At 36.4% G+C, this 18,481-nt stretch overlaps 2 protein-coding genes across 3 annotated transcripts; one reads left to right on the top strand and one right to left on the bottom strand.

The window, feature by feature from the left end:
• The first annotated feature begins 3,361 nt into the window (after positions 1-3,361).
• On the top strand, positions 3,362-6,345 carry LOC147543941 (plastid transcriptionally active protein). Of its 2 annotated transcripts, none has more exons than XM_086632794.1 (5): positions 3,362-3,533; positions 4,071-4,238; positions 4,606-4,754; positions 5,008-5,060; positions 6,046-6,345. In XM_086632794.1, exons 2-4 carry the CDS (start codon positions 4,104-4,106, stop codon positions 5,048-5,050), a joined length of 327 nt encoding a protein of 108 aa, XP_086488920.1. In that variant the 5' UTR covers positions 3,362-3,533; positions 4,071-4,103; the 3' UTR covers positions 5,051-5,060; positions 6,046-6,345. The 2 variants fall into 2 exon arrangements, with proteins under 2 accessions (XP_086488920.1, XP_086488921.1); XM_086632795.1 differs by having other exon boundaries at positions 3,397-3,533; positions 5,840-6,345.
• Positions 6,346-7,305: 960 nt separating this feature from the next.
• LOC147543940 (uncharacterized) lies at positions 7,306-13,043 on the bottom strand. The gene is made up of 6 exons (XM_086632793.1): positions 12,770-13,043; positions 10,002-10,160; positions 9,744-9,911; positions 9,474-9,628; positions 8,280-8,452; positions 7,306-7,622 (listed from the first exon to the last, which is right to left on the bottom strand). Exons 1-6 carry the CDS (start codon positions 12,852-12,854, stop codon positions 7,568-7,570), a joined length of 795 nt encoding a protein of 264 aa, XP_086488919.1. The 5' UTR covers positions 12,855-13,043; the 3' UTR covers positions 7,306-7,567.
• Between the last annotated feature and the right edge of the window lie 5,438 nt (positions 13,044-18,481).

Genomic DNA, 18,481 nt, shown 5'->3' with positions numbered 1-18,481 from the left:
AACAACCAAGTTATTAGAGTAACGACTCGAAATGGATTAACTAATCCAAATTAAGAGATTCAAATGAGTCATTTTCATGACTCATCAATATACCCCAATTTTATCTTGAAGTTATACTTATAGTTGTCTAAAATCTTGATTACAATAGAGTTAATTCCTATTTAGCCCCCTATTTTGTGACCAGCTTCTTTTATGGCCCCCTATTTTCTGTAAATTCAAATTTGGCCCCCTATTTTCATGTAAATGCCATAACTACCCCTCCCATTAATATATTTTCAAAATAAATTTAATTAGTAAATATCTCTCTCCACCTCATATCCCTCTCCACCACACATGTCTCTCCACCTCACCTCTCTCTTCTCCGACAAGGTCGCCGGCCGGAAAATTCTCCGGCCAGCGACCTTTAACATAAAAAAAAAATCTCTCTCTCCTTTCTTCCATGGCGAAAAAAAATCCCGATCGGCGGCCGAGTTTTAATCCCTACTGTCTATGGGTTTGCACAAATTTGTTCTTCCATGAAGATACTAGGTAATTCATGGATTCTGGGTGTCCGTTCTGTCTGAATTCATTTAAGTCAGGTTCAGGGTTTTAGGTCAAATTAGGTTTCCATCTAGTAGTAATATTTAAATTCAATCTCGATTTTGAATCTTGGGTTCTGTAATTCTTTCATTAATAAATGAAGATTTTGCATTTGATCTTCATAGGGTTCTTGAGATTGGGTATTAAAACTAGGGTTTTTCTTCAATTACTATATAAAATTTAGTAGAACTGTAGAAGCAAGTAGATCAGATCTTTAATGGCTATTAGGGTCAAAAAAGTAAATATCAAAATAGGGTGGAAGATCAACAATGAAAAAACGATTTGCCTATTTTTTCGCCATTAACACCGGCTTTATAATAATTAATATGCAAAAAAAAAAAATTGCACACGTCTTTTTTTTTAGATCCTAATGGCAACAAAACTATCTTCATTTCCCATTCCACTACCACCACCACCACCTAACATTATCATTCCTGGTTCTTCCATTTCTTTCTTTAATCAAAACACCCAAACTCTCTTCTACGGTTCTACCCGAAATCACAAATGATTTTATAGAGAGAAAATCTAGTGAGAGAAAGTGTACAGAGGACGAAGTGAGATGGTGGTATAGTAGTAATACTAGGTTAAGGACCACGGATCCACTATGAAGAGAAAGTTATGTTCTTTTGTGGGGGTAGAAAAGAAGGGCTGCAATTAAGTACTACTAGTTTTCTTGTTAAATGTGGATGATGAACACTGCAATTAAGGAGAGAGAGTTTTTTTTTTTTTATGTTGAAGGTCGCCGGCCGGAAAATTTTCCGGCCGGCGACCTTGTCGGAGAAGAAAGAGGTGAGGTGGAGAGACATGTGTGGTGGAGAGGGATGTGAGGTGGAAGTGAGGTGGAGAGAGATATTTACTAATTAAATTTATTTTGAAAATATATTAATGGGAGGGGTTAGTTATGGCATTTACATGAAAATAGGAGGCCAAATTTGAATTTACAAAAAAGCAGGGGGCCATAAAAAAAGCTGGTCACAAAGTAGGGGGCCAAATAAGAATTAACTCATTACAATATCATGCACATTAAGTGTTTGATAGAATGCATCAAAGAAATCTTGCTTATTCTCAAAGATGGTTTTCTTTTGATGTTTTGAAAACATGTTTGTGGGTTCTTTTATGGCAAAAGAGTTAATTCTCTTAGTTGATTTGCTCATACTTCTTAGTTGAGAACCCTCATACTACTTAGTTGAGAACCCTCATACTATTGTTTCTTAGTTTCCATAAGATCAAATGAAGAGGAGATGAGTGCAAAAGTATAAAAAGGAATTCAAGTGGGAAAGACCAAGACTAGTGATTGCTAGTGTTTGAAAAAGTATAAAATCATAAGATTAAGGTTTTGCATTTTATAGTATTGATGATGGGGTAATAATCATGTGTGAGAGCTATTAAAAACCAATGGAGGAAGATCTCCAACAAAACCTTGACAATGAGTTATAATTGTCAAATTTCTCTTTGAATAGAGAACCACAATCATTCTCTTTAAATAGAGAACATACCTAGGCTATGGTGCCAACTTCTCTTCAAATAGAGAAGAAGAACAACAACAACAACAACAACAACAACAACAAACCTTGCAATGGTGCCCGCACCTGGCAATGGTGCCCGCACCTGGCAATGGTGCCCGCACCTGGCAATGGTGCCCGCACCTGGCAATGGTGCCAACTTTTCTTCAATTGGAGAGAAGAAACAACAACAACAACAACAAAATACCTAAGCAATGGTGCCAACTTTTCTTCCAATGGAGAAGGGAGAAAAGACATTCAACAATATTCAACAACAACATTCAACAGTATTCAACAATATTCAACAACATTCAACAATATTCAACAACATTCAACATCAACTTAGCAACCTCACAATGAAATCTCCACATAAAAAAAAAACGAGTCCAAAATCTACAATTTGTTTAGCAAACTCATGAATTTTTCACTAGCAAAAGTCATTCGTTTGAAGGGGAATATTAGAATATATGGTCCCACATTGTGTAAATGTTTAAACTTCTCTCTTGTACTACTCTTTATAAGTATCTTATGTAATAGCTAGGAAATCAATAAAATCAATACAATTTCTCTTTTCTTACATAACGAGAGAGAAAGTTAGTTAAAAATCTGTTAAACTCATTCTGATAGACATTGCACCACTATTTTGTAACAGATTATTAACTAACATTTGAATTCATTTTGTGCTTATAAAGAGAAGGTTAGTTAGAAATCCGCTAGACGTTGTACCACTAATTTGTAAGGTTAGTTAGAAATCTGTATAATTAGTTTCTCCTTTATGAAAGATCCTTAACTAACATTTGCACCACTTCGGTAGCCAAACTTGTAACAGATTCTTAACTAACATTTGCACAACTTACTTGAATCTATAACGGCACCTCAGTTATAAAATTATATCCACACCTCAATTATAAAATTATATCGACACCTCTTTTTTATTCTTTACATACTTACACTTTGTATACACTATCTTCAACTTCTCGCATTACGTCAACAGTTGGTAGCCCAAGTGGTTCCAAGGTGTTGACATAAACTCCAGAAATCCCTGGAGGTCCCAAGTTCGAATCACCAGAGAAGGTGGAATCTTTGGTTATTTGAGTTGGGGTTATTAGGGTGTAAATAATGTTGTTGGGCTTTAGGCCATGTCTTGTTGGGCTATAGGCCTGGTTCTGTTAGTGTTTGAGTGGGCGGTTATCGAGCTTATCACATCTATGATGTATCAAGTGCCAAATGTAACGACATACGTAGATCGTAGTCGACTTCCCAAAAAAAAAACTTCTCTCATTACACACGTTCGCTGCTTATTTCTCTCTTAGACGAACTAAAAAGATAACGAAATGTCAGTAAAAAACTAGACACAGAAGCGGCAGAAGAACAGACCAGAGAGAGAAATCGAAGAAAATCTAGGGTTTCTTTTGCTTAAACAAATCGTCTGTACTAGTTCAATAACTCGAGGTGGATCTTATCTCCTACCCATTCCATGTTTTCATCTTTTCTAAATTCTAATATAATTGCTTGAACATCTCCCTCTCTCTCTCTCTCTCATCATGCCACCACCATAGGAAAGACCTATATGAGAATGTGGTACTTCCATTTCTTCGCCCTAATTTAGCAATTGATCCTCGTGTATTCATTATTACATTCTGACCTAGGAATAAGACGGCCTGAGGTAGTAGTAGTAGTAGTAGTATAATTAGTTTCTCCTTTATGATGTTTTATACACAATTTGGCTACTTAAAGGATTATAGCCTCAGATTTGTAGCACTCTAACTTCTATTAAATTCATTCTGATAAACATTGAAAAACGTATTCCGATTCTTCACGATTTAATTGAAAGAATTGATCAGGTTTTAGTATGAACTCTAGTATAACTTTGTCTGTACTTGTTTTTTAGTCTTCTATGACAATTGAAATCAATCATGGGTCGTCATACTCTTGTAAATTTGTTTTGGTTCTTCCTTCTTACTTGTGGTTATATAACTTTCTTATCAGGTTAAAGCAAGGTCAAACGATCGAGAAGTAGAGATGCTGAGTGGTGTGCCTAAACCATTTCGTGCAGTCGGTGCTGCTGCTGCTATTTTCTTTGGTGGAATGTTCACTGTTTCAATGGCTTCTTCTGTAACCATTCGAATGCTACAAACTGCTGCAGAAGCTAAGAGGGTAATTTACTGATTTTGTGAGACTTTGCGATTCGTCCAGCTAGAAATAGGAGCGAAATACTTAATTTGACTCGCACATGTGGTGTCACTTTCACCATGTTGAATTTGTTAATCAGTAGGATGTTTCGAAATTTTGATGTCCGAGTGGCTGAATATATGTTGCAAACCTAACTAAGGATGTAATAGGGTGTTCACTGTTGTTACCTTGAAGAGAAAGTAGAACATTCCATTATAATGGTTGCCCATATATTCGTTATGTTTAACATGAATTTCACACTATTACCACTTCCAACAACTCTAAGAACGTGATTTGTGGGCTTCTCTCGCCTTTGTCTTGCTGAGCATGCATATTCTTTTGCACTATGTAGAAAAAAGTCGCTTCACCATGTGGAACTTGTCGAGCTAAAGGTTTTTACGTCTGCAAATTATGCCAAGGAAACTCTACAATAGAGTGGTCACCACTCTATGATCCTGTTGCTATAAATCCTTGTCTCTGCCCTACATGTGAAGGAAACAGGTCAGGTTTATCCCATTTCTCATGTTCATTATGTAAGAATTACATGTTAACTTTATAGTTATGAAGAGGTTGATAAGCTAAGACTATAACATTACTTATTTTTTGATATTTATAAATCTCGTTACCATATACAGTATTGACACTAAGAGCAACTTAACACATATGTATGTATACACGTATGTCTGAATTTGAACCGCAAGATGGGATTTCTTTGAAAATCTCATCATTATTAATGGTTTTCTCTGTCTTATAGGGTTCAGCGTTGTCTAAACTGTCTCGGGAAAGGCTACTTTTAACTTTTAAGAGGTATGACTCGTTCTGATGCATTAATAAGTTACATAATCTTTTGTTATTTAAATGGAAACTCTGTTCATCTTGTAAATTTCTTGGTCCGTTGATAGAGTTAGGAAATGCTTTCGGTTTATCAGACAACAAGTACTTCAGGAAACTTGTCTGTAATTAGGCCCCAACTTCGCTTGCAACACCAGATTTGCTTCAGTGCACAACGTTGGGACTGTAAGACTTTAATGAGAATAACTGATCTGTCACTCAAAGAAAATTGTTGATTTTTGGGAGGCCTTAAAACCAACTATTTTATTAGGTCCCATTCCAAATTATCTGAATCTCGTCAAGCTTAAATTTCCGTTGATCTTGGGGATAGAAGAATATTAGATACCCTAAAGATAACGCTCTTGGGCCCCTCTTTAAGGTCTTTCTGTTGACAACTTATTCTTTTCGTAACTACCGTGGACATAATCATAAATAATGTTCTCTGGTCCTTAGAAGGGTTTTGGGAGCATGCAGGATTCATTTGAATAATAAGTGTTCGCTTATAAGCATCGTTCTAACATATGTAGTGAGAAGGAGATTGTAGTAACTTTCGTTTTACTATCCATCCCTTCACCCCAAAATGGAAGTTCTTTTTGTTAGTTATCCCGAAGTTTAATACTTTGTGCATCTTTATTTGTTGAGCGACTACCATCGAGGGTAAATGTTTTCTTTAATAATCAATACTAATTTTTTACTCGTCAAACCTTTTTTGGTTTCCTTTGAAGTGGGGAAGAAAATTCGTGTTAGTTTTATAGGCTCTAAAAGAACTCTCGAGTTATATTGAGCAACTTATCATTAGCCTCGGGGGCCTAGATCGACAAAGTAACCACATTTCGACTTTGTTTAAGGGTATACAGATCGTGCAACTCATTGTATTGAGTAACTTTAGTTGTAATCGACCTTAGAGAACTTGTTTTTGCTCCACGGCATCTTCTTCAAGTCTCTAATTTCACTTCTGCAGAAGGATTGCTAGGAGGAAATTCCACCACCGACTTTCAAGCTTCTGGGATAACTTCGAGGTAATCAGCTGTGCATGAGGGTAAGAGTGTTGGTTTTAATAGCAACCAACTTTGTTGTAAATTCCTAACAAAGTATCTCCAAACACATCAGGTATCTATAAATTGAAAAGACAACTCTTCCTTGAGAATGTTTAGTCTGTTCTTTCTGGCTTTTTGATGTCTAGTTTTAACTCTTATCCTGTATTATACTGTATGAAACAACCATAATGTGTAGTTTAGATCAATTGAAAACATTTGCCCTCTCTCTCTTTCTTTAAACATGGTCGATATTTTGGGGAAATAAGACAAATTTCCGGCGAATAAAATATCAAGTGTGGAAAATTAAAAATATTCCCCAAAACAAACTCTCTATTTAATGACGTACTTATAATTTTACCGGAAAGTAAAAAACACGGAATTTTCTTCAATGGCAAATCTGAAATATTGTATAAAGGACACCTAATTTTGTAACTTTCATTTTTTTTAACTTACAGGAAACCTGCATTGCATGTGGACCTCCATTAGTGGGGCGTTTGCCCAATCCCCCACTTAACTTTGATTCTGGGCAGCATCATAAGAAATAAATTATTTTTACCTTAAAAAGATGAGGAAATATAAAAAATCCCCTAAGAATTGGATCAAATGCGTCAAAGCCTAAATATAGTAATAGATGGATACAAAATTCTCACTTCCTGTTGTGCCATGGCATATGCAACACGGCACAACCACTTGTGATACGATACGCCTAGTCGTGCCAAATTGTCATGACATATTTTCATTCAGGAGCTGGACATTAAAATAATATGTATTTTTAGGGTGCCTCTATAGGCGTCTCCCCGGATAACTTTAGGGACCTCCCACTGTTAGCGCCTCCCATATATATATATATATATATATAAAATAATGGTGATATTGCATCCCTCAATCCGAGACCTAATGTGTTGTTTCGGACTGGACAGTCCGGTCCTTTCGGACTGGACAGTCCGACTCATTTCGGCTGGCCCAGTCCGAGACGTGGCTTTGGGGCTTAGACTGATCAGCCCGAGGAGAGTCGCATGTAGTTGTCGGGCAGTTGACCCCGGTCAACCCCTATGAGGAGGCGCCTACATCAATTTGGGGAGGCCCCTTTAGACGTGAACTATTTGCCTTTTTTGTGCTTTTTTTCTATGTTAATCATCCATAAATAACTTCCTACCATCTAAGTTAAGTAAACCCATTACTTATCACCCAAATTTAATTGCCCATGGAACTCCAATATCATCTCTTTATCACCTAAGTATTCTTACAACTCGAAGAAATAAGGTAACATATACATCACAAAAAGTAAGGTTGTAATACATGTATGAACTAGTTAAAATACATCACCTAAAAACAGCACAGAAAAAAAAGTTTCTGAAATATAATCCAAACCCTCTCCACAAAAATACACACAAATTGGAGCTCACTTAGCAAGTGTTCTCCATTATATCAATAAAATGACAGTGACTAAGAATACCCATCCAACATGATATACACAATACCATGCTCTGTGGAAGTTCTCCTACAAACATTGACATGAGAAAAAGGATCATGAAGTCATCTCTATCGGAAAGCTTAAACACTAACTGAAACAAAAATGCAAATAACTCTTGTGCTGGGGAACAAACAATGATAGAAAAATGATAAAGAATCCGCCTTGCTCACTCCCTCGTCTACTTGGCGAATAAGAGAAGGGGTATTTGGTCTTTTCCGGTCATGAATGGTGAAAAGACAAAATGCCCCATGTCTTATTCTAAAACGGTAAGCAATGGAGTGACCCAGACAGGTTCCTATTAGGGTATAAACTAATTCATTAAAAGATTAAGATTTTATTAATGGTCTGTTTTGATGAAGGAAAATGAAATATGAACTACAGAACACGAAAATTCCATAATATTTTGCTAGAATTAAGACTTAATTTCAGCCCACCAAAAAGCTTTGCTGGTTTCCGTAATATTCTCTAGGATTTCGAATTCCTTGTGGTTAGAGAATAGACCAACGAAAGTTTAAAGGAATCATTTTTCATATCATTTTAGTTTCCAAAGAATTTATTAGAACAAACTTTTTCAATGAAGTTTCAAATTCATAAGATTAAACTTTTCTGATCAGCATATGGTAATAGATCAGAAAAATACTATTGGTCGTTCGGAATAGATGAGTAGACAACTTGACAACATACCTCGTGTATAAAGTATATCCTGCGAATCCAAGAGCACCAACTGCTGCAACGCTAACAAGAATAAGCAACATAACAATCCATCTCGACATACCACTTTGTTTGCTGCTTCCGAGAAAGTCTTTGTCGTTGAACTCCTCACATTTTCTCAGATTACAGGGCTCCTGTCTGACAGGCTATCACGCAAACGAGTAAATAAGAGAACAACCTCGTATATGCAATAATTGGTAACACTACTTAGTAGTACTTATAAAATTCCTCAGAAGGAAATGATAACAATTAACTAGCATGAGGGGGACAACAGCTCCATGCTTAGTACAAGCATGCATGTATCTCATTTTCTTTGCTTATGCTGAAATAAATGCTCCTTACGGAAACCCCTACAACTTCAGAGAATAGCGTCGTATTAGCTGTTTCAAAAACCTTCAAATTTTGCACTAGAAACCTGACTGTGACACCTCTGATATATCAGTGTAATCTCTCTTTGAAGTATTTGTTATTTTTTTCTAAATTGACTACAAAGAGTTTCAGGAGCTCAACGAAGGAGAATGGTGTTCTAGCGGTACCATCTATCTTATTTGTTCTCGCAAATGTACTAAATCTAGCCTGGCACTTCTCATTCACAACTTTCTGATAAACCCAAAAGTAACGGCTTAACCATATGCTTCAACCATCTTTTCTTCTAGCTAGGGGATTGATAGAACATCAACTTTATTTGGAATTGGACTAACTCAGGCGGAAGTTCATAGCATCACTTTGGACTATAACAACCCGGATTTGTTGAGATATTTAAACTCTTGGTGCACAAGCGACTCATTGCCCGAGTCATCTAAGCTATCAAACTTACGGAAATGCGGTTTGTACTTGAGAAATGCTTACCTAGGTTGACATTGTAACTTTGATAGTCTGAAATGTAAAACTGAAATAATTTATGTACAACTAATTATTTTGCATGCTCTTATATCTTAACTGCTGGATTTAAGAACAGATCTTGCTCTTTAGTGCAACATGTTTTCAGCTCAAAAAATTAAGTCTGAATATGGAAACAAGACCTAGTTTCGGTCAGGAGTACCAAATCATAATCATTGAGATCCATTACTAAAATTTGTGATAAAAAGAAAAAAAGAATCACACAAATTGATACTCCAACTAAGGTTTCACAATTTCAAGAACATTCATCAAGCATTACAAACTCACCATTTCTTTGCCTGAACATTTACTTTCCTCAACAGGATAATGTGGAATAAACATATCCTCCATTTCTCCGTAACAATCCACATCCCTATACCGAACCCCTCCATCACAAGGAGATGAACATGGCATCCATGGACCAGAAACCCAGTTAAAAGTTTCTGAAAGTCCAAGAATCCAATGTATCAGAAAGATTGATAAATTTAAGGATCCATGTGCTTAACCCAGCAATTGCCGTAAGAATCGCAATCATTTCAAGAAATATTTGGCAAGTACCTTGTAGTTTTAGCTGCACACCTAGTTCCACACCAGTCTTACAGTAACCATATTTGGTAGTTTTATCAGTGATTGAGGGGTTTGAGCAATCCATACAACATACGTATTCATCACCGAAGTCAATCTTATTCTTGCATTTGGTACACTTATCTGTTACCTTCGGACTTTCTGCAAAGAGGAAAACGAATTAGGTGTTCTTTCCACAGAGAAGAATATAGTTTCTTTTTAGATGTGCCAAATCATCAACGATTTACTAACCTGGTTTGCAACAATAGAAATGTGTATAGAAAGGAAGACATGGGTGATATTTTGGCTCTGAGCAAAGCCCGTAACAATCATCTGACTGATCTATTAAAAGATGATTAGCACCACATCCCCCAACCCATTTGTTCTGACAGGAATCCGTCCAGAAGCATCCTGGATTATTTCAAATCAAAAGTTAATAGTTAAGAAACATAATTAAAAGAAATCAAAACAATCAGGAAAACTGATAGAGCTTATAATTGAGCAGCACTAAACAATTTCCTAAAGCATAAAGGACCCAGCAGCAAACTCTACCAGGATTGCATGATCTGTATCTGTGAAAGAAGCCGTACGATGCTTCTGATTTTATATCACGTAAAATATAGAGAAACTACTTTGCAGTGATAGCTAACTTATTGTTCAGACTATAATTGCTATTATGAATGACTAATGAAATCAAGTAGCTAAAAGATTCTATCAAAGAACTCAGGATTTTTACAAAAGTGCTTTCAAAATCCAAAACCTTCATCTCATGACCTTAGAGGACTTTCACTTAAGTCAGAGACTTCCAAATAAGAGTCGCCTCGACCCATATACTCGATCACATCATGACTAGACAAGTAAACTAGAAACCCAGCTTCTGTGATCTCTCTTACCAATACCAACTTGCGATTGACAACTAAGGTACCAAGCTCTCAAGATAGGTTTGGTCAGGAAGGAGTCTTCTCCTTATCATACCATCACTAAGAAAGCTATAACAATCTTTTCCTGAAATCTCCATCAACGTCACTCATCTTCTCACCATTGAATTTTCTCTTCCTAAAGAACCATTAAGAGCAATTAACTAATGTATAGAGATAAAGAAAAACAAAACAGAAGGAAAGAGATCAGAAGAAGCAACCAAGGGGATGAAGATGGAGAGGATTACATTTGTAAGGCCCAAGCCTATCGATATTGTTGCTGCTTTTGACACATATGCCCAAGCCTAACGGGTACGAGATTTTTGTTCCTTGAGAAGGCTCTATGAACCCACCAAAAGAGCTCCACGCTTACTACGCTTGACCATGCCCCTATAACCCAAGCTCCAGAGGGGGTTTTGTTCGTTGAGAAGGCTCCACGTACCCACCAAAAGGCCTCGATACTAAGCTTGAGCGCGGACCTATAGCCCAAGCCCCAGACGTTCTCAAATGCGATGCGGGATTATTTCATCACCCCACCCTTGGAGACAAGCCATCCTTGGCTATGATGTCATCTGTATCACCTCAAGCCTTAGCAGTTATCGATATTGTCTCCGCTTTTGACACCGAAACCCAACAGGGCAACAGATACAAGGTTTTGTTCCTAGTGATGGCTCCACAAACCCACCTCAAAGACCTTGATATATATTAAGCTTGAGCATGCCCTTATAGCACAGGCTCCACAACTCTCTTAAGCTACGCTGACTATTACATCGAGGCATGAAGAGTTGCTTAAGAACTCTGTGGGTGCTGGTATTAATAATCTCTTCCAGGTCTGCAACTGCCTTTTCTTTCTTATTTTCATTTATTCGAAATTGTCATCATTTAATGTTTAGATAAAAGATAAATGTTTTGATGTTTATGTTAGACCTGTCTCAATACCAGCCATATTCACTTGTTTTATTCACCACCAAGAACCAAGACTGGAAGTTCTACTTAAGCAATGTAGGACTAAGTGCCTTGCACATGAAACTTTAGTTTCACATTAGATATCCGCTTAACCATCAAAATCTTCCTTGTCTCTTTGTCGGTCTAATTCGCCGAATGAAGGTTACTCCTAATGATGAATTTTGACTCCCCACGTCGCTTTCTTATGAAGTACATACCCCTTTTCCATAAAGGTATCTTCCATTTTACTAGATTATAAATACCCATTTTTTGTTGAAATGTCTGCGTACTTCAAGAGGTATGGATCCGTGTCTCGAACCCGAGATTATATATATTGTACCTACTTGCAAGGAAGGATCCACATGGGGGGCTTGGTAGGGCAAGAGCCTTAGTGCATATGTTTTATGTTTATAAATAATCAATTATATTCACAAGATCTTAAAGACTGTAAAAAAGGTTTTGTACTCTTGTTATAAAAAAAAGTTATTGTTTGTTGACCTCAATTTACGATGTGTCTTTACGTCGATTCTGACTTCGCCCCTAGTTGAGACTGATGCTCTTGCAAGAATAATAGTACTTTGTTTATTATTGTGTTAAACCATGTTTTAGTCATTTTGGTATGCAATCCAGCCCACTTGTGAGAATGATGTGAATAACAATTGAAATATAAACATCTTTTTAGTTTCATCAAGATTTTGGGCTACTCAATTTACAAACAATGTCTGAAAAGAAAATGATCCTATAACTCATTTCGCATGAGTTTATCTTAAGATCTTCAAACAAATCTTTTATATCCTATTCCTATGTTTTCAGCTTTCAAAATAAGTCTGAATTTGAGAAAGAGACTTGTTTAATGGTCTGAATTGATTACAGTAAACACATTCAAATACTCGAACTATACTAGTAAAGTATAAATTTTTTATTTCAGATGCATTTAACAAAAAACCAGACAGCACCTAAATTTCTGCCAAATAGGTATATCAGTAGCTAAAATTTCAATAAAATTTGAAATACAATCATATACACCAGAAATAAAACTTAATCGAATTGACGAAATAAATATCACAAATCTATGGTATTTTACTGTTTACAGGAAACAGAAAGATAGTGTGTCAAAATCGTTTCGTTTACAACTTCTGAATGAAATTAGGGCTTTACCGTGAGATGGGAGATCGGAAGAGAAAGTTGAAGAGAAGTATGAGACAAGAACAAGCAGAAGCAGCGTCAGAGTGCCTGCCTCCATCTACTTCCTTCGCATTTCTTTCTTGAAGTTCATGACGAATAAGCTTAAAAAGGCATGATCATAGAAAGGTTATGGCTTCTATCTAAAATACGCCGATTGTATTAACAACTCCGAGGTCAACTAGTTAGGTGGTGCATATTAGCTAGGTGGGATAAAAAGTTGGTTCCGGTTCGAGTATCTTACCATCTAGTGAAGATTGATATCAGGGATAGGTAGGGGTGGGAATTGGGCGGGTATGGACGTCTATGGGCACTTGAAGCATCGGGCTGGGCGGGTCGGGCACAAAATTTCAATGGCTGTTAGGGTAAGCGGGTTAATTGGGCGGGCAATTTTAAAATTCGCCTTGCTCATTACCCGCCCAAGCCCATTAAGAAGTTCGGGTAATTCGGGTATGGGCGGGCGGGCGGGTAGCGGGTAATCTCATGACTTGAAAAAAAAAAATCATTTTTTTCTTTTTTTTATATAATCTGGAAACATCTTTCCTGATTCTAAAGAGACAATGTGAGATTAAAACTAGACGTTATTTGTGTTGTTCCTTTTAGGAATTTAATCTCACATTGAAAACTAATGAAGAATTCTCATGAGATATAATATAAACTTACCCCACTCTTTGTCCCCTCAAAGCCAAAGACTACTTCAGTATTCTACTAATAATTCTCTTGGGCCATTGCAAAGCAATATATTGGGTTCGTGTGATTTCCCTTAAGCATATTGTTTACCATCTCAACTAAGCCTAGCAACATAGACAGCTGGGGCTTCATCAACCCATAAAGTTGATGTAATTTGGTTGGTTATCATTGGGTGAGGTTAAGTGGGTGCGGGCATGGGCGGGTGCGCGGGTAGAGGTTTTAACCCATGTCCGCCCACTAAAATTTGGCGGGCTGGGCGGGTTGCGCCCGAGACGGGCGCGGGCGTCCATGGTCATCGTTGGGCTCGGGTGCCCGTGGGCGGGTTCGGGCTCGTGGGCAAAATTCGCACGCCTAGGGATAGGAGAGCAAAGGGACCAACAAAGGGTATGCTCTAGCGCCCAACGACTTTTTGAGGGGAGTCGTACCTTTTGGCTTCGACTTGATCATCCAACTCCAACACGTAGACATTGTTTCGTAAAATCAATTTTTAAAAAATTACGTTTCCGATTCCTTACAGTTTCGGATCTAGTTTTATAATGTAAGAATCCAAAATCAAAACCTATTAAAAAGCAGGTAATGTTAGGTATCGACTAATTATTCGGGTTTTCTAAGACTTGTTTTGTAATCACATTTATTATATTTTGGGTTTATGGTCCAAAAACCTACCCTTAAGTACAGATTTAGTCCTCTCTAATCCTAAAATGAGTTTGTAAACTAAAATATTAATGTAAATGGATATGTAGTCCATTTGTATCCATCTCGAGAGAAAACACAAACCCCTAGAATATATATTAAATCATAATACCTAAACTAACCTTCTTTATATATAAAAACTGATGTTCCTTCGAAATCCCTAAATATCCGTTTCCATTTTTATCTCCCACCTTCTTTCTCCAATCACGATTATATTAAAAGCAACCATTATCTTCATTCTTCTCCAAAACAGAAACCATTAATATTCTCTCACTAAAACAGAATCCTATTTTCAACCTCCATTATTGAGTCTCGAAATCTGCTTCATCTTCATTAGACCAGCTGAAAACTTCATTGTTTATTTCGATTTCCATCATCAAAGATTCGGGTTCGTACCTTGGTTAAGATCTACAGTTGCTTATGAGGTTAAAGTAACAAGTTTAATCTTTCTTTGTAATGATTTTCGTCATCATCTTTAAAGATATTTATGATTTTCATTATAATCGATTTCATCTCTGTATCATCTTTTCAGATATTCATCATTATTCATGATTTTCTCTCTCTAAGGTCTTCATAACTGATTTATGATGTTAATGTTAAAACCTTCTTTACAAATTCATTATCTTCGATTATGTTATGTTTGTATCCATGTATTATTTTATTTTTCATTAGATTTAGGTTACAGATCTTGATGTTCAGAACATTTCTTGATATCAGATCCAGTAACGATACCATTTCTGATCCAGAGAAGATTTTGTACGTTTTTTTGTAACAAAATGTAAACGATGTGTAATTTATACGAAACTATGTGTACGTTATTGAACATGACACATTTTAACCAAAGAACATTTCGTACAATGTTATTGTAACAGAATGTAAACGATGCATAATTTACATGAAAGTATGTGCACTTATTGAACATCACACATTTGAACCACTGAAGATTTCGTACAATGTTACTGTAACAGAATATAAACAATGTGTATTGTGAAAAAAATTATAGGTAATTTATTGCACATTATACATATTTTTTCACATAAGAATGGCCTTGTGATTCAAACTAAAGTTTTGTTTGTCTCCCAACATATTATGAAGTCTAACAAACAGTATGCATAATTTACTCCATTATACATGTCGTTTCTAGTAAATTATATGTTTTGTTGACAAATGTATATGTTATTCTTTTTGTAGTTTTGTTGTTACTTATGGAATTTCCTACAGAATTATCCAATCTAAGTAAGACCACAAAACTAAAATCTGATGGCTGGGATAAAATCTTTACTGAAGTTGGTCAGTTGTTTCCTGGTGGTGCAAAAGCATTTCGATATGCTCTTCGACAATATAGTATAAGCACAATGCATGGTTTCAAATTCATAAAAAATGATTTAAAACGTGTAACTGATGTTTGTCTTGTTCAAGACTGCAAATGGAGATTACATGGATGGGCACCAATTCTGAAACATAGAAGATTCTTTATGTTTTTTTCGTAACAGAATGTAAATGATGTGTAATTTAAAACAAATTATGTGTAATTTATTGAACATGACACATATACATTTGATAAATTACGTTGTATACATGACAAATGATGGTTTCCTCGTCATAAATAACACATAATTTACGAACTTGTTTCATTATTTGTATTCGATGTGTGGTTATGTATGAGTAAAAATGAAAACAAATGCTGTTGTAATGTTCCCAGAAAAATATACTATTTCCATATCTAAAAGTTAAGTGAGAGAAAGTGATATATACGTGTTGTATATTAACCCCCAAATCACGCTAAATTGATTCCAGAAAATATACTCTTTCCAAATCTAAAAGTTAAGTGAGAGAAAGTGATATATATACGTTTTGTATATTAACCCCCAAATCACGCTAATTGATCTAAAAAAATATACTCTTTCCAAATCTGAAAGTTAAGTGGGAGAAAGTGATATATATGTTTTGTATATTAGCCCCCAAATCACGCTAAATTGATCCTAGAAAAGTTTAGTTCTTGATCTGTTTTGGAAAGAGGGAGATTCGATTTGATTTCCAAATCTGAAAGAATGAGAGAGAAATTTAGTTTTGGAAAATATCCGTTTTCCTAATTCCTATTTAATTCCCCAAAATCACGCTAGAATGTTGTTGTTTCAAATTTGGTTCGGTCCCAATTTGAATTAGCAGGAAATCTGTTAGGGACTTGGACGGAAATGTTTATATATAGTAAGGGTTTTTAGGTCCATAGTGCAAAAGGACTAAAAACTCATTTTTTTGGGAAGATTGGACCGTAAACCCTTTTTGAACATTATTTTGGGCCTTATACCCATGGACTCTTTTTAATACTAATTAGGAAGGTTAGATATAGTCTAAAAACTCAAATATTTTATTAAAACCTATTTAGTTGAGAAAGATGACTAACCTGTTATACTAAGTGAGAAACTTCTCTTTTCCATTTTCAAATATGTTTTTATTATCAATCAAAAATGTTGTACTAAGTGAGAAACTCAAACGACGTAATAAATATTATTAATATATAATAAGTAATTGAGACATTAAACTTTGCACAAGAATAAATTTATCACCTATTGAAGTCGGGTATCGGATACCCATTGAGTACCGATAGGGTATACCCAATTGGTATTGATATCTTATCGGTTTCAATCGGACAACAACCATTGGGTACAAAAGTTTTAACTGATAGGAGGATGAGGATCTAAAATCGCCATAAATAGCTCTGGTTCAATTTCGAGTAACCAGGTACCTGTTGTCACCCCTAATATTAGTCTTAGGGAAATGTCGGGTAGTACAGGTTCTACAAATAATACAAACCATCCCTCTGTGACTTGGTTCCAAGACTTGGATCAAGCCTTTGTTAAGCCGAAGAGTTTATTTATCGTTCATCAAGGAAATAGTGGAGAGAGAAAGAGTTACGAAGAGATAATGGGAGAGCTCCTATCAGAGACAGAAAGTCGGAGAGGAAGAGAAAGATAAAGAGGATAGCCAAGGAGTAAAAAAAATAGTACGAGGGATGTAAATTGTAGTTAAAGAGTGAACGGGGTAGAGATGGATAGCGTGTGACCTTACATTGTTAGAGAGATAAAAGTCTTTACGCGAAGGGTTTTATCTAATAGACTGGTTAGTCTACTAGGTGTGTAACCTTATTGATACGATGATACCATCCTGCTGAGCCAAATATTGGTCAGCTTTGACCAAGCTAAAACGTCAACGGATTGATTGAGAGATACATAGCTTGACCCATATCCAAGTCACCAGGAAGGCGGATCCAACGCAGCCCTTCCACCTGAGCCCTAACATGGGAGACCGACACGAGTTTCCTAGATGCCTTGAGCCTTACTCTTACTTCGAGATAAATTAGGTCAACCCTGGTAAAATTTTTGCTATAGATCTTAAAACAGCAAGAGGGTTTGAGAAAGTTAGCTTGACACCTTGAACCTCGTCTTGCCTCGAGGGACAAGAAGGGAGTGAACAATCAATTAAGTATGCTCTGCCCCAGCATCAAGAACAACTTGGAGTGAACATGAGATATATGACAGGGAAGGGTAAAGTACGCCTAGAACCCACTTCCTATACAGAAACCGTTAACTATCATTAGATCTGTCAATGTCATAAGATACGACAATAGCTAAGTTAGAGCAGAGGCCTTGATACTGTTCCCCATGATGATAACAGAAAATGAATATAAAAGAAGAGTGATACTAGAGATCATTGATGCACCCGAAAGGTTGCAAACCCAAGCGGAGGTATCAAGTAGTAATCCGGCAAAGCCGGGATCGATCCAAGGATAGGAATGTAGCTTGGATATCGAATGGTCTTATTCGTCAGTTTAGATATCAAAGGCTTACTTAGACAAAAGCGGAAATAAACGAAGATAATGTGAGGTTTATAATCGAATAAGTAGTAAGAAAATAAAGTAAGTAAAACAAACTAAAATATCAATGTAAGAGGGCGAGAGAGATTTGAGATAAGAGTTCGGAGGAACAAGAGTCGGAAACAACAAGTGAGAGAAGTGTCGAGGTCCGGGAATCCGATGTGGTGAACCTACAACCATGTACGGTCTAATCGAATAGATTGATACAAACCTAGTCTCGATTCCTAAGGTGGATGTTCATAAGCACTACGTATGTCCGGAGATAATACTTAGTCAAACAAACTTCCTAAACGATTAAAACCGAGTGCCCCATAGCAGAATATAGATTCCCATTAGAATTGCAAATTGGGTGTCCCCAAGCAAAATCAGAGTGCCCCATAGCCTTAATCATCTTCTTCCTCTCAAACTCCATCCACCATTAAAGCTTAGTT

Source organism: Eschscholzia californica, unplaced genomic scaffold (assembly GCF_041429995.1).
Source record: "Eschscholzia californica isolate CP2 unplaced genomic scaffold, dmEscCali1.0.p SCAF_4, whole genome shotgun sequence".
In the NCBI taxonomy this organism is placed as follows: Eukaryota; Viridiplantae; Streptophyta; class Magnoliopsida; order Ranunculales; family Papaveraceae; genus Eschscholzia; species Eschscholzia californica.
The sequence above is the reverse complement of the archived record's forward strand: the minus strand, read 5'-3'. Positions and strand labels throughout refer to the sequence as shown.